Source organism: Poecilia mexicana, unplaced genomic scaffold, assembly GCF_051168715.1.
Source record: "Poecilia mexicana isolate PSO_F unplaced genomic scaffold, ASM5116871v1 scaffold_7, whole genome shotgun sequence".
Lineage (NCBI taxonomy): Eukaryota > Metazoa > Chordata > Actinopteri > Cyprinodontiformes > Poeciliidae > Poecilia > Poecilia mexicana.
The window spans coordinates 28,740,168-28,752,997 of NW_028263376.1; the positions used below are offsets into that span (position 1 = coordinate 28,740,168).

A 12,830-nucleotide genomic window follows, 5' to 3' on the forward strand; every position below is an offset into this window, starting at 1 on the left:
ACAACAGCATCACACTCATCCCGATTTTTTGTGCGCGCCTGCAGCTGAACCTGAGGCTATATGCCAGGTCACGTCATTTCCACCTGCACCGGCTTCATCACGAAGCAACACGACGAAGTCAGAAGAATCCCACCCATTAGGACACAGTTTCTCTGATTGCATAGCTTACAGTAAATTGTGCTCTAGGGCCTCTCAAGTCTTATTTTGGAGAGGTTTTCTTCCCCCCGTAGAAGTGGATGTCAGTCAACATTAATCATCAAGTCTGCTACTTCATTATGCTGTCAGGGTGTGGCAGGATAATTAATGATGGATGTCGGCAGAGAAGGAGCAAAAACAAACACTGTTTGTGGATTCGCAATGCATTTTCGAAACTGTTCAATGACGATTAATTCCTCTGTTTTCTCTCTCACTCTGTGTCTCTCCGTCTTTCCCCTCCCGTTTCTCTGCTTATCTCAGTGGTCGTGTTGTACACCCAGGGCGTGGAGTCGAAGCAGTGGCGAGAGGTAAGAGATCAACAAGACTCAATCAGCCTGTCTCTTTCTCCATGACAGGCTGTTTTCTGTTCACAACCCCTCTGTCGCCCCCTCTCCTCCTCCTCAAGGTAATATTCTGTGCCAATCATTTGCGATTGATTGACCCTGTGAACACGAGTGCATCGGTCAGCACCGACTTAGCTTCTGACTGGCTGTCTGACCGACTGACTGATTAAGGTGACAGGTACACGCATCTGTAAAGATTTTTCTCTGCGTCGGCCTCCCCTCTGGCTGTTTGAAACAGGGTCGTAATTACACAAAACCACAGAGACTGATAAATCTAGTGGAGTTTTGCAGCCAGACAACAGAGGGAAGCCTCGGAAATTAGGACACACTCAAAGTTGATGGAAGTGCAGAAAATCTGTGACAAACACGCTTCTGTTTTTGCCACTTTGGCGATGGGCACAACAAATGCTCTCCATGAACATTACAGTCAGCTTGCAGAAATGATTAAAAATATGCTTCTGGTTTGTTTTTCACCTAATTTCCTTTGGCTCACACCACCAGACAAGTGCAAACTGGTGTGACACAGTTACAAAGGGATGCTGGATGTGTTGGACACAGCGTACTTAGGTAGATGTGGGCAGTTTAACTGACAGTTTAATTGACAAGATTCCCAGTTAAAACCTGACACTGAAAAAATCATGACATCAATTTGAAGTTTGTTGCCACATACTCTAGGTGTGAGATGCATCGTATAGCTAAACACATATCTTGATTTCTGAACTATGCACAGACTTTTGAAGCTTGAATAGTTATAAAGAATGAAAATATTGGTTATAAATACTTCAGGAAAGTATGTGTCTCAATGCAGAGCTTTTGTGCTTTGGTAAAATATGCATTGCTGTGCTCCACGGCTTGTTCTAGTGATGCATCTGAAGGCAGAAATGCAAACACCGTCGAGGGGTTCAAAGGTCAACTGCTGCCGTAAATTACATCACTGCAGTTCAGAACAAAGTAAAACAAAAAGCTGTACACTTGTCTAAAGGGGGTGGGGGGAGGAAGCATTTCCTTCACGTTTTGATTCCAAAGAGTCAACGCAGTTTTTAAAGGTAAATTTTTCATCATGTTGACACCCCTTCTATTGGAATGACCTCAAAAAAACAAAACAAAAAACAAACAAAAAAAAAACATTTGGTAACACTTTATTTGAAGGGGGTTGAGTAAGACTGACATGACACTGTCATAAACATGACATATCACATGTCATGAACATGAATAAGCCTTCATGAATATTTATGACTGTTGTCATAAAGCGTCATTCGGTAAATTATGACACTTTTAATACAAAGTTGACATTCAAAATGTCTTTATTATGACAACTTGACATTAACCAAGAAATCATTACTGTTTAAACTTTACCTTTAATAACATAAAGTTATCTAATTTTAAAGTGCAATCAGTAATACTTTTATAACAGATTTATATCTAATCACTTTCATTGAAAAGTCTGATTATAAATGCTTAGTAAATGTTGTTTGAACCACAGCTTGGCTCCCAGTCGCAGCATTAATAAATTAGGCCAAGAAGATGAGAGCATTTGTTTGCAGGTATACTTCATGTCACAATGTGTTTCACCAAACTGTCTCCCTAAGCTGTAATCTTCGCCAGAGGTTCTGAAAATTACAGAATGAGATCAAACATTTACTGTAGCGAAGTAAATCTTTTTCTGGCGGTGGAAAACCAAACTGGTTTCTTTCTTTTTTCTTTCTAACCAGTTTGTAAATGGTGTTAGTATCAGCCCTTCTTTGAAGGCATCATCCTAATTAAGAGTTGGGAGAGTGCTAGTTATATTATTCATGAAATACATGTGCCTTACTTTGCTCTAATTTTCAAAGAGAGCAACCTTTGTGTGAAAGAAAAATCAGATGGTATAAAAATCTATAGAGTTGCGACTGATTCATGGCTTTGTTTCTTACACACAAACTGCTTTACTGCTGGGAAAAAAGAAAAGCAAAAAACGTGATTTCTTCAGGTTGTTCAACATTTTTCATCCCTTTTGCTACATCCTGTTTTTAATGCAGATTGTGTTGCCATCAATGCTCACGATGAATTTAACTCTCAAATAAACAATACATTACATACATAATATTTAAGGTCTTCTGGCCTTAGTTCTTCCTAAACCTCATTGCACAAAACCAATGTGAGAGTTGCTTAGTTGGTTTTTGTTTCACGATAAACTGCAGTTTCTTTTTCACATCAAGCCCCAATCCTTTTCTTTTTCTTAGATGAATTTTACTAAAAGGAGCATCACTCACTGAAGCTATCCGGAGGATATAAAAGAGACGCCATCAATCAGTTTTACATGTTTGCAGAGCAGCAGGTTTTTTTCAGCAGGAGTCCTAATTAAATCATGCTATCATACATTTTCCTCTGTAGAATATAGATTATGCCTTTTCTTTTTGGGTGACGTGTTTAAAGACTCCTATGCTGGGAGGAAACCAAATTAATGTGCTGTGACTCTATAGATTTGATTTTATGCCCATTTGCTCGCTGCATGTAACCAGGAACATTGTTCCTGTTTTACTGAAAAAAAAAAAAAAATAAATAAATCTGTTTGTTTAAAACTAAAATTCTGATTTTGAAACATGTAGTCGAACAATTTCTTCTCACACTTAAATCTACAGATGTGTTTGAGGATGAAGGAGCAGGTTTATTAAGTTTTCTGCAATAGACTTCCACAAATGAGGGAAGTTTCAAATCTGTCAAAGTTTTCATAATATTTTAAATGCAACAGCCCCAAACTAACATGTTGGTTTGGGATCCAAAGTAATTGGTTTGTGTGAAAACAAAACGACTTGTCGTAGCTGTAAAAGCAACATCTATTAGCCGATTTGAATGACTTTAATGCTTTCTAAACTACCAGCCTAATTGGTTATCAAAATCAAATCAGTCCCACAACATTAGTTACAATTAATTTGATCTGAAAAATGAAATGCATCTTCCTGATAATAGAGGAGCAGAAAATCTAACAGCTCATTAATATTTGCAGAGAAAATATCTGGTCCAGTACCAGTCAGTGTTTATTTACCATTCATGAACTAAATAACACAAATTAAGTCTGACATAAATTAAAACCTACAATATAAATAAGAGCATTTCTCTGCTACACCATGAAATGGTTATTCTGAAGCTGAATGCTCTTTTCTAAATTAAGAATTGAGCTGATTTAACTTTATCGAGTATCTGTTTGACTCTTTGATGTGAAGAAGAAGATTATTTTGATTATCTAAGTCAGAGTTTTATGACCTAGTTTTGATCCAGAGAAGGCAGATAAAAATAGGAAATTGGAGGAAATAAAAAAGGCTCCAGTGTCATTATGAGAAAATCTGTCAGCATTCACATCAGCTTCTGCTGAGGACAGGAACAAAGCACCGCTGCTCACAGGTGTCTCAGGTGCTGTTACCCTCTTTCATCAGAAATTGTCACGGATGTAAGATTTTATCTACAACCTTTCATCTTAACGAATCGAAACTGTATTCCAAACATTGTTTCTAATGAGACATAAAACTTGTGTCTTATTGAAATATTGTCCTGTGGCAGCAGGAGACGATTGATTGCATCAAGTCGAGGCAGCAGAGTAAAGGAAGGACTTTCTCCGAACAGGAAAAAAAAAAAAAAAAAAAAAAAAAAAAAAAAACTGCGACCAGCTGGGTGTTTGAGAAAACAGCACAGACGCACAAAAACACAGAAATGAGAAGTGGCAAATGAGCGTAAACGACAGCAGTAGGTATTCCAGTGACTTCATAGGAGATAAACGGAGGCAAATGGATGAACTCTAAGCCAGTAGTACGATCTAAGGGATGGAAAAATCAAAGCAGATACGTGAGTCCGATCCAGCTGCAGTCGCTTTCGGATGAACAGCACTGCAACCTGGAAGGTCGGAAAATAACCTGGATTATTTGGAGTCTAGATTATTGTTTTGAGGAAACTACAGATTTTGATTTAGTCCGTTCGTAATCCGGCTGATTGAAGACTTTTTTCACACCACATACCACGCAGGATTTTGGCCTTATGCATGATTTTAAGATGGGAGAGTGTTGTTTAGTGGAACAACTAAGAATTTTTTTAATCATCTTTCAAAATTTTGTGCTGGCTTTTTACCTCAAGTACACACACACGCACGCACACACACACACACACACACACACACACACACACACACCCCCACACACACACACACACACACGCACACACACACACACACACGCCCGAAAAACTCATTAAACTGGTAGCAAGTACAGCAAGCAAATATTCCTAAACCAGAAAGTTTGGAGTAAGATGCAAATGTTGATGCGCATCAATTGATGTTCCCGGGCTATAAGGAGCTTCCTTCACCTGTCACAGGTGCCCCACCTCTGGCTTAGAAGAGGTGGGTGCAGACCGAATGGCTCTCCTAAAAAGAGATACGGCCGAGGTTTTACAGTGCTGATGACAGCTGGCTAAGCAGCAGAGTCAAGCTGTGCGGCATTGATAAAGCTAAGCGCCTCTTTTGCCTCTCTCTCCGATGATGTGTTTTGGCTCTTCTGTGAGGAGATATGGTTGGTTGAAGCCCCCTTTCACTGTGCCACCAACCAGCTTTTAATCCAGTTACGGTCCAAGCTCCCACACTGACTCCCAGTCATTCAAATTCCTCATCAGCCGAAGTATATCTCAACAAATGCTATGGATATATTGTGTTTTCTGCTTTCAGCAGTAAATCCCCCGGAGACCCATGTCCCCATGACAAATTGTGTGTTTATTGCACAAAAGTGCTGCAGCATCTCATTACTCTGTTACCGCATGATTTTTAAAGTCTTAATTTGCGACACCCTCCTCTGTAATTTCCTCCCCCCAGTGTACGACAGCTTTCCCTCTGCCTACCACTTTCACTTAACTACAAAGTCGACAGAATATAGCCTCCCTGAATTTGAGCAAAGCCCGGAGTTTCCACTTCAAGCTTCTAGACAGTAATCTGTTTTTTTACCGAGATAGATTTTCTGACACCTCTCCACACAATTTTTCTCGTCACGGTTATCAGAGGGGAAGAGGTGTGTGCTGCCTCAGTTGGCTGATCAGGGCTTTCGGTGCCGATTGTTCTGCCTCTGCAATTGCCCGGGACAAAAGTGAGTATACTGTAGCCCCCCTGCTGTCACCCTCAATGCCAGCCACGGAAATTACGTCCCTGCTGCCTCTGTGGAGATTTCACCTCCTCGGCATTAGCTGCCGCTGAGCTCTCACGCTTCCTGGCAGGAGGAACAAGAAGGGATTTGGTGCCACACGGCTCTTAATCATTTATGGTTTGTGTTTGACGGCAGACTTCAGCAAACCCAGACTCTGTCACGTAGGTTTCAGCAGCTCTAGTATTGTATTTCCACTCAAAAGTATTGGTGCCTCCTGACTTTTTCTCTTTAAACATATTGTCAGTACGAATCCAGCTGTTCTGTGAAGGCCTCTGAGTTTATTTAGAGAATAATGAATGAACAAACAGATTTCGATAGGTTCAAAACGCTGCTTTGGTAAATACTCATTTATTCTATTTTATTTATTCCTTAAAACGGGTACATAATTGTAAAGCGGAAGGTACAATTCTACCTTTTACTTCTATACAATCTATAAAGTTAGCTGTGCAGTTCGACAGCCTTTAACTGTACACTTTCCAAATTTGGGTTTTAATGGAAGTGTAAAAGAAGAAAGTAAATGTTGAAGGAGAACCATCATAGATGCCGCTTGCAGTTTGTCACAATCCACACAGGGAAGACGGCAAGCAGATCCTCGGGTCAGATGAGGCGCATGTCTTCAGGAGGAAGAGGGAAGTTTATGGTAAACCTGGAAGCAAGCCTGACTGAGGCTGCAGAGTTTCGACACAACAAGATCCCTAAACGTACGGCCAGATCTCCAGTGTGGGTCGTCTCAAGGCAAAAAGTTCAACACGTCTGAATACTTTTGCAAAACACTGCAAGCCTCCATCAGTTAGAATATTTTGTCATGATAACTTCTCTGCTGCCACGTTGTGCCTCTCTTTGAGTTTACCCCTAATGAATGCAGTCACAGAAACACGAAATTGAAATTCCTCTATTTTTTTGTCCTCATTAGACTGTAACGAGGACATGTGTCAGTTTATGGTAGCTTTTTGACTCTGGATGTTTTATTTATGCAGCACGGCGCCAGTTCTGAGTCTGAATAATTAATATTTGACAATTAATGTGTGTGTATGTGTGCGTTTGCAGGGAGCCGCATTATCTGTTTATGACTGAAGGTTCTGCTCTGCGGTTCTGTTTTTTTTTTGTGTGTGTGTGTTTGCACTGAAGTTTTTCCCTTCTCATTGTAAGTGTTAATTAGTTGGAGCTAAAAAAGAGATTTGTTTGTTCCAGGCTGTGAAGAAAATATGTCAAGTTAATTTATTTGCGCCTCTGTCTTGTTTCCACCTGTTATTGTGAAGTGGCTGAATGAATTAAAAACAGAAAATTGAAACAATCAGTGATTTCTGATAATTGAATCTGATCTCATAAGAATCCCTTAATTCAACTCAGTCAATTTGGGGCTGATGGAGGAGGTGGTGGTGTGTGTTTTGTTACGCATGATCAATTCTGTGTTCACGTTTTCCTTGCTTTTCTTTTCTTCCCCTCCTTTGCTTCTGTTCTGGTCCAGTTTGGGAGAACGGAGGTGATAGACAACACGCTAAACCCGGATTTCGTCAGGAAGTACATCCTGGACTACTTCTTTGAGGAGAAGCAGAACCTGCGCTTTGACGTGTGAGTTTTTCTGTTTGATCCGGCTCTCTCTGTGAACACACACCGAGGTGTGTGTGTGTGTGACTGTATGCCCTTTTGTAATACAGTTCTGAAATTCATCCCTCTTTCTCTATAATGTCAACATTTTATGAGCCCTCTTTCCACTTCATCCTTGTCTTGTACTTTGCTCTCTGTAGATCGGTCTTTTTCTCTTTTGGCCTCTTTGTCAGCTGCTCGTCTCTCCACTGAGGAATTATTCATCTGTAGATTAGCAGAATTAGAAGAGGCATTATAAATGTTTAACTTTAAGTTTTGCCTTTAATCTCTCGTCCGCGAAGCAACGCCTGAGACGACGTTTCTTAAATCCAAGCAGACTCCTGCTCCCTGCTTGTCCTGCTTTTTTACTTTGAAAAGGTCAGACTAGTGAGAGGGTCAGTAAGGTACCGCTTTGTTTCAAAGTTGGCCAGAAACGAGTGATCGCTTCCTTTAGAAAAGGACTTACCCTTCCAAATAATAAAAAGAAACAGAAAAAAGTTTGTACCTCTTAGACATGAAATCCCTGGTGGACTTAACAAATGTATCCACTGCTGAGCTGGAGGTCTCTGAGGATTTATAAGCTCTTAATGAATTTATTTGACATGCTTTTGTAATACAACACTGGCATGGGAAAAGACGTAGAGAGAGAGAGAGCTTCCCTTCATAATTAGTGCTACTCATTTTCATCTCTATTTTATTGCAGAAGTGGGAGCTTGGGTTTGTTCAGCCTTAATTACTTTTACATTAAGTCTGGCTAACAAGATGCTCAAAACTTTTTCTGCATTGATTGGCTGTTTCCATATATCACCCCAGGCACAGTTTCTAGCAGCCATAAAATACACAAAGTTTTTCTTGATTACATCTTGAATTGCAGCCTATATTGTCTCTTTTCTGTCTTTTCTGCACGTTACCCTTGAGTTATTTCTTTCATTTGCTTTTTCTAGGTATGACATTGACTCTAAAAGTCCAGATTTAGCAAAACATGTAAGTGAAACTATTTTTATTTATTTATTTATTTGTTTCTATGTGAATGAGGAACTCGGCTTTACATTTGAAGTGCACGGCTCAGATATTTAGGTTCTATGCAAACCTGTGTTTCCAAAACATCTCTCAAATATATTTTCCGATAGTGAGTGATTTGTGCTTCGACTAACAAAATGTAGTTTCTTTTTCCTTTCTGTCTGCTTCTGTTTTTTTTGTTTTTTTCTTTACCTAACTCCCCCAGAGCAATGATAACAGAGATTTCATTTGCATCCGGTATGGCCTCATTACCTTTGTTTCCCCGAAGTGAGAAATTAAGCATTGTACTCCCTCATCAAAGCTTTTCAGCACAGCTCTCTGTGCGGAGGTTTTACAGGTTTTCAAAATAGCATTTATTTTGAAAGGCTGGTTTTGCCTGAAAGACAAAATGCTTTATTGTGAAGCATACGTTTGAAAACGGTCAACAGAGTGAATGCATGTTGGTTTTACCCCCGTTCCCCCAAGCTTTTTATGAATGAGCGCAAACAATACAGTAAACAATATATTTGATAGACTTGGTTTGCATACTACCACATTTACGTATCAAAACAGGAGTTCGGTGATGCGATGCCTTCATCACTGTGTGTTTGCATTGTGTCTCACACTCTGAAGATAACCATCTGCACTGGTCGCTTTCCTTCTCTTGCGCTCTTTCACATCCCCCTTCCTCTCCCTCTGAGACTGTGCAGCTCTGCGGCTCCCCTCTCTGCCTTTCTGCTTTGTCAAATATTCATTTTCTGCTCTTTTATCTCGTGGTGTGATGCCAGTCTGGTTTTCGAGTCATGTGTCTTTTCGTTCCATGATATGCTCTGTTGTGTCACTGCTGCTGCCTGGTCTTTCTCTTTCTTCCTCCTCCTCCTTCTCCACCCTGGAAGCCCAACGACTTTAACGTACGTGTCTGCCTCAGACGCCATTATATATAAACGTACAAATGCCTATGACGATGCCTAACTCCTCACTGATTCTCCTTCTTACTCCCACGTGATCTGCTTGAATGCCGCTGTCCGTCTCTCTTCCTCCCGCTCCATGCCTGCGTCACCACGGCAGGACTTCCTGGGTCAGGTCTACTGTACTCTTGGAGAGATCGTGGGCTCGCCTGCCAGTCGTCTGGAGAAGCAGCTAGTGTGAGTTTCCTGTTCTCTTCCTTTTATCCGTTCTAAAAGCAGATTTGATGCTCCTGAATCTGTCCACGTTTCGACCGTCTGACCCAAACTGTCAATCTCAGATGAAAGGAAATTGATTGAGAAACACCAACTTGGTTGAAAAAAAGGCTCGATATAAACATCTTAAAGCCTGACTGGAAGTTTAAACATGTGCCCTCTGTTCATCTTGAGAACATTTTTTATGGTCAGATGAGACAAATAATGGAGTCTGTACCATTATTTGTAATGGTACAAATAATGGTACCATTACCATTATTTGTAATGGTAATGGTACCATTACCATTACATTACCATGTTGCTGTCGTGTCGGCAGCAACACGACAGCAACACGTGTTGCTGTCGTGTTGCTGCCGACACGACAGCAACACGACAGCATGTTGCTGTCGTGGTGACAGCAACATGCTCTCTGCTTGTGGTATTTAAGGGTTAGCTCAAAAATGTTTAACTTTACCAGCATTCAGCAGCTGGTAGACTCTGTAGAGATAAACATAAATGGTGTTTTGGTTTATGAGTGGGTGAATGTTTGGAGGTGTGAACAGATGAATGCAATCTAGAATGTAAAAAGTTTTGATTGGTTGATGAGACATAAAAATAACAATAAAAGTCAGTCCTTCTACATCATAACTGGTCCGCAGTTCACTTCAGAACTAAGTGGGATGGTTTGTATTTATACCTAAAGTTGTTTCACAAAGTTTCAAACATCCAATTTGTGTAGTTTTTTTTTTTTCGTTTTTTTTTGTATTGTTCAAAATTAATGTTACATACTTTTCTCTCCAAGTGTAGGTAAAAACCTTCTGACACCAATAAGATAAGCAGATGTTTGTATTTTATAAAAACTGATTTTTTCATTAAATTAAATCACTGTTGAATAATCAGAGCTAAGACAGAGTCGGGAGGAAAAGCTCTTTCATCTGCAGTCAGTTGCGTTTTGGTCTATGATTAAACTCATGTGCTTGGATGGAGATGGGAAATTGAACATGACTGTGAGCTTCCTCAGTGGAGTCCCTGTCATTAACATGCACGCCGTCCTCTAGATGCCATAAAGAGGAGATAGAAATAAGACAGAGGAACATGGCTCTGACACCCTATTGCCTTTTTTAAAATTTTGGAGATCATAAAGTAGCACTGAGGGTGAGAAATGTAACCTAAAAATTACATTTCTATTTTTAAAAATGTATTCATCTTCTATGTATTTTCTACTCTTACTTACTGTCATTCATAACCATAACCATTCTGTGCTGATAAAGTTGCACTGATTATGTTTGGGGTCAGTGATAAAATGTCAGAAACATTGATAAACCTTTTACTGAATCAAAAAATGCCACTGATACTTAAAGAAAAACAGCAAAAGCAAGTAGAAAGTTTCTTTTTTTGTCTGTGTTGCTACAGGTGAAATGGGGACCAAGTCCAGCAAAAGATGAGAGAATATTCAAATTTCAAACTACAGCTAGAGTTTAAAAATGGAAATATTTCAAAAATAAGTTATACAGAGTTCAGGGATATTACAAGTTTTGGAGGTTTTGATACTGCTTCAGATGTATTTCAGAGTTCAATATGAATAAATGTCATCATGACTAAATATATTTAGAGTTTTTGCACCTTAATGTTCTAAAAAATACAATTTTAATTGTAAATCTGACAGAGACTTTTAGACTAAAGTTGCTTTGAAAAAGACTGTGATGTAGCCTCTGTGTTGGTTATATTTATTTATAGATTTTTTTTATTTTAATACATGATATTATTAATATGTGTCAAATGAAAACACACTACTTCATTGTTTGTTCATCTTTATGTGGTACAGCACACAGTATTACAAAATAACTACTAACATTGACATCATGCAATAAAATAACAGTCCACAAAGCTTTAAAGACAAAATGTGTCAAACTCTGCACTTTTCAGCTTAAGTTGTTTAGTTACAAAATAATAAAGAAGACATATATATATATATATATATATATATATATATATATATATATATATATATATATATATATATATATATATATATATATATATATGTATAATGTCACTTTTTTAAGTGACATTATAAAATCTATAGACAAACAAGGATAAAATTTACAACATATTTCCAAAGCAGTGTCTGTCTGAGCTTTCTCTTCTTAGAAGAGAGAAGCTGCTTGACCAATGATGATTTACAGATATGATTTAAATCCCATGAAGCGGCTTTAGTACATCTGTATCAGATCTACCTGGGAGTATGAAACAACCTGATATCAGCTGGTTAATCAGTCCGGATCTCTGTTTAGGTTGAGTCTGTAGAGATCAGCGTAGCAGGAAAATATCAGTTTATTGTCACTTGTGTTTCTTGTGATAGAAACCATTTCCAGTAGATTTATTTTTCCTGATAGCGAGAGAAAAGTGTTGCGGCGTGTTTCCACCAGCTAACTGGCAGTGTGCAGCACCACTGATTCTGTATTTGCTCTAGCATCTCATTAGAAGAACTTTAATCAGTAGGAACATTGTGATAGAAAAAGTTTTGAAGCTAAAACTCTAGAAACTGACTCGCACGTGTTGCCCATATTGACGAAAAGATGAAACGTAGTTGCTGCCTCTCAGCTCAGACACTTGAGAAACTAAAAAAATGGGTGTATGTAAACAGAGCATCAAAAGCAGTGCGATTTTATATTTACTGAGTGTTATTTGAGTTTTAAATAAGCCGGTATGAATAAAACAAATCCATACATCATCCGGCTCTAACGAACACCCAGAGATCTCTCTGCGGCTCCGTGAGTGATGACCCTTATTTTGGAGGGTGAAGGAGAGTTTAATAAACCCTTCGTTTCTGTGTTTGTGTCTGAAAGACGGCACGTATTTCTTTTTATGAATGATGAGGTGCTGCTGTTCCTCGTGGTGGGCGTCGGGGGCTAGTTTGTGAGAAGTGGGGCTTTTTGGTATCGGCTGCGAACTCTGCCAGAAGCTTGTGGGCTGGATTACAAAGCGTGGTGCCCTTCAGTGCTGAATAAGAGGATGAGGAGGATCAAGAGGCAGCGCTCACCAGTGTGCTGTAAACTAGGCTTCACACCCCACATCAGAGGCAACGAGGAGGATCAGCTGCTCCCAGGCAGGCACGACGGATGATATATTGATTCGACAGCTTCAGCGGGGCACCTTGATTACTGCTGAGCTAGTGATGATCATGTTTGCCTGTTAATTTTTTTTCTTTTCTGTGCTGTCTTATTAAAGTTTGAATACATCTGGGTAGCGTTTTAGGACCACTAGGAAAAAACACTGTTATTCTGCTGTTGAACGGCTAAAATGGGCTCACTGCTGGGAGTTTTCGTTCAGTTTTGTGAAAGGCGACAACCAAGGAGCCACTCCGTCTCCCTGTCGTGTCTTCTGGG

At 39.5% G+C, this 12,830-nt stretch overlaps 1 protein-coding gene across 1 annotated transcript in view; it reads left to right on the forward strand.

The window, feature by feature from the left end:
• Positions 1-12,830, forward strand: part of LOC148158461 (copine-5-like) — a 34,110-nt gene that overhangs the window by 2,512 nt on the left and 18,768 nt on the right. Inside the window, exons 3-6 of the mRNA XM_088007543.1 lie at positions 457-503; positions 7,164-7,267; positions 8,227-8,266; positions 9,350-9,426. Coding sequence (XP_087863669.1) covers positions 457-503; positions 7,164-7,267; positions 8,227-8,266; positions 9,350-9,426 — 268 coding nt within the window. The remainder of the gene's footprint in view (positions 1-456; positions 504-7,163; positions 7,268-8,226; positions 8,267-9,349; positions 9,427-12,830) is intronic.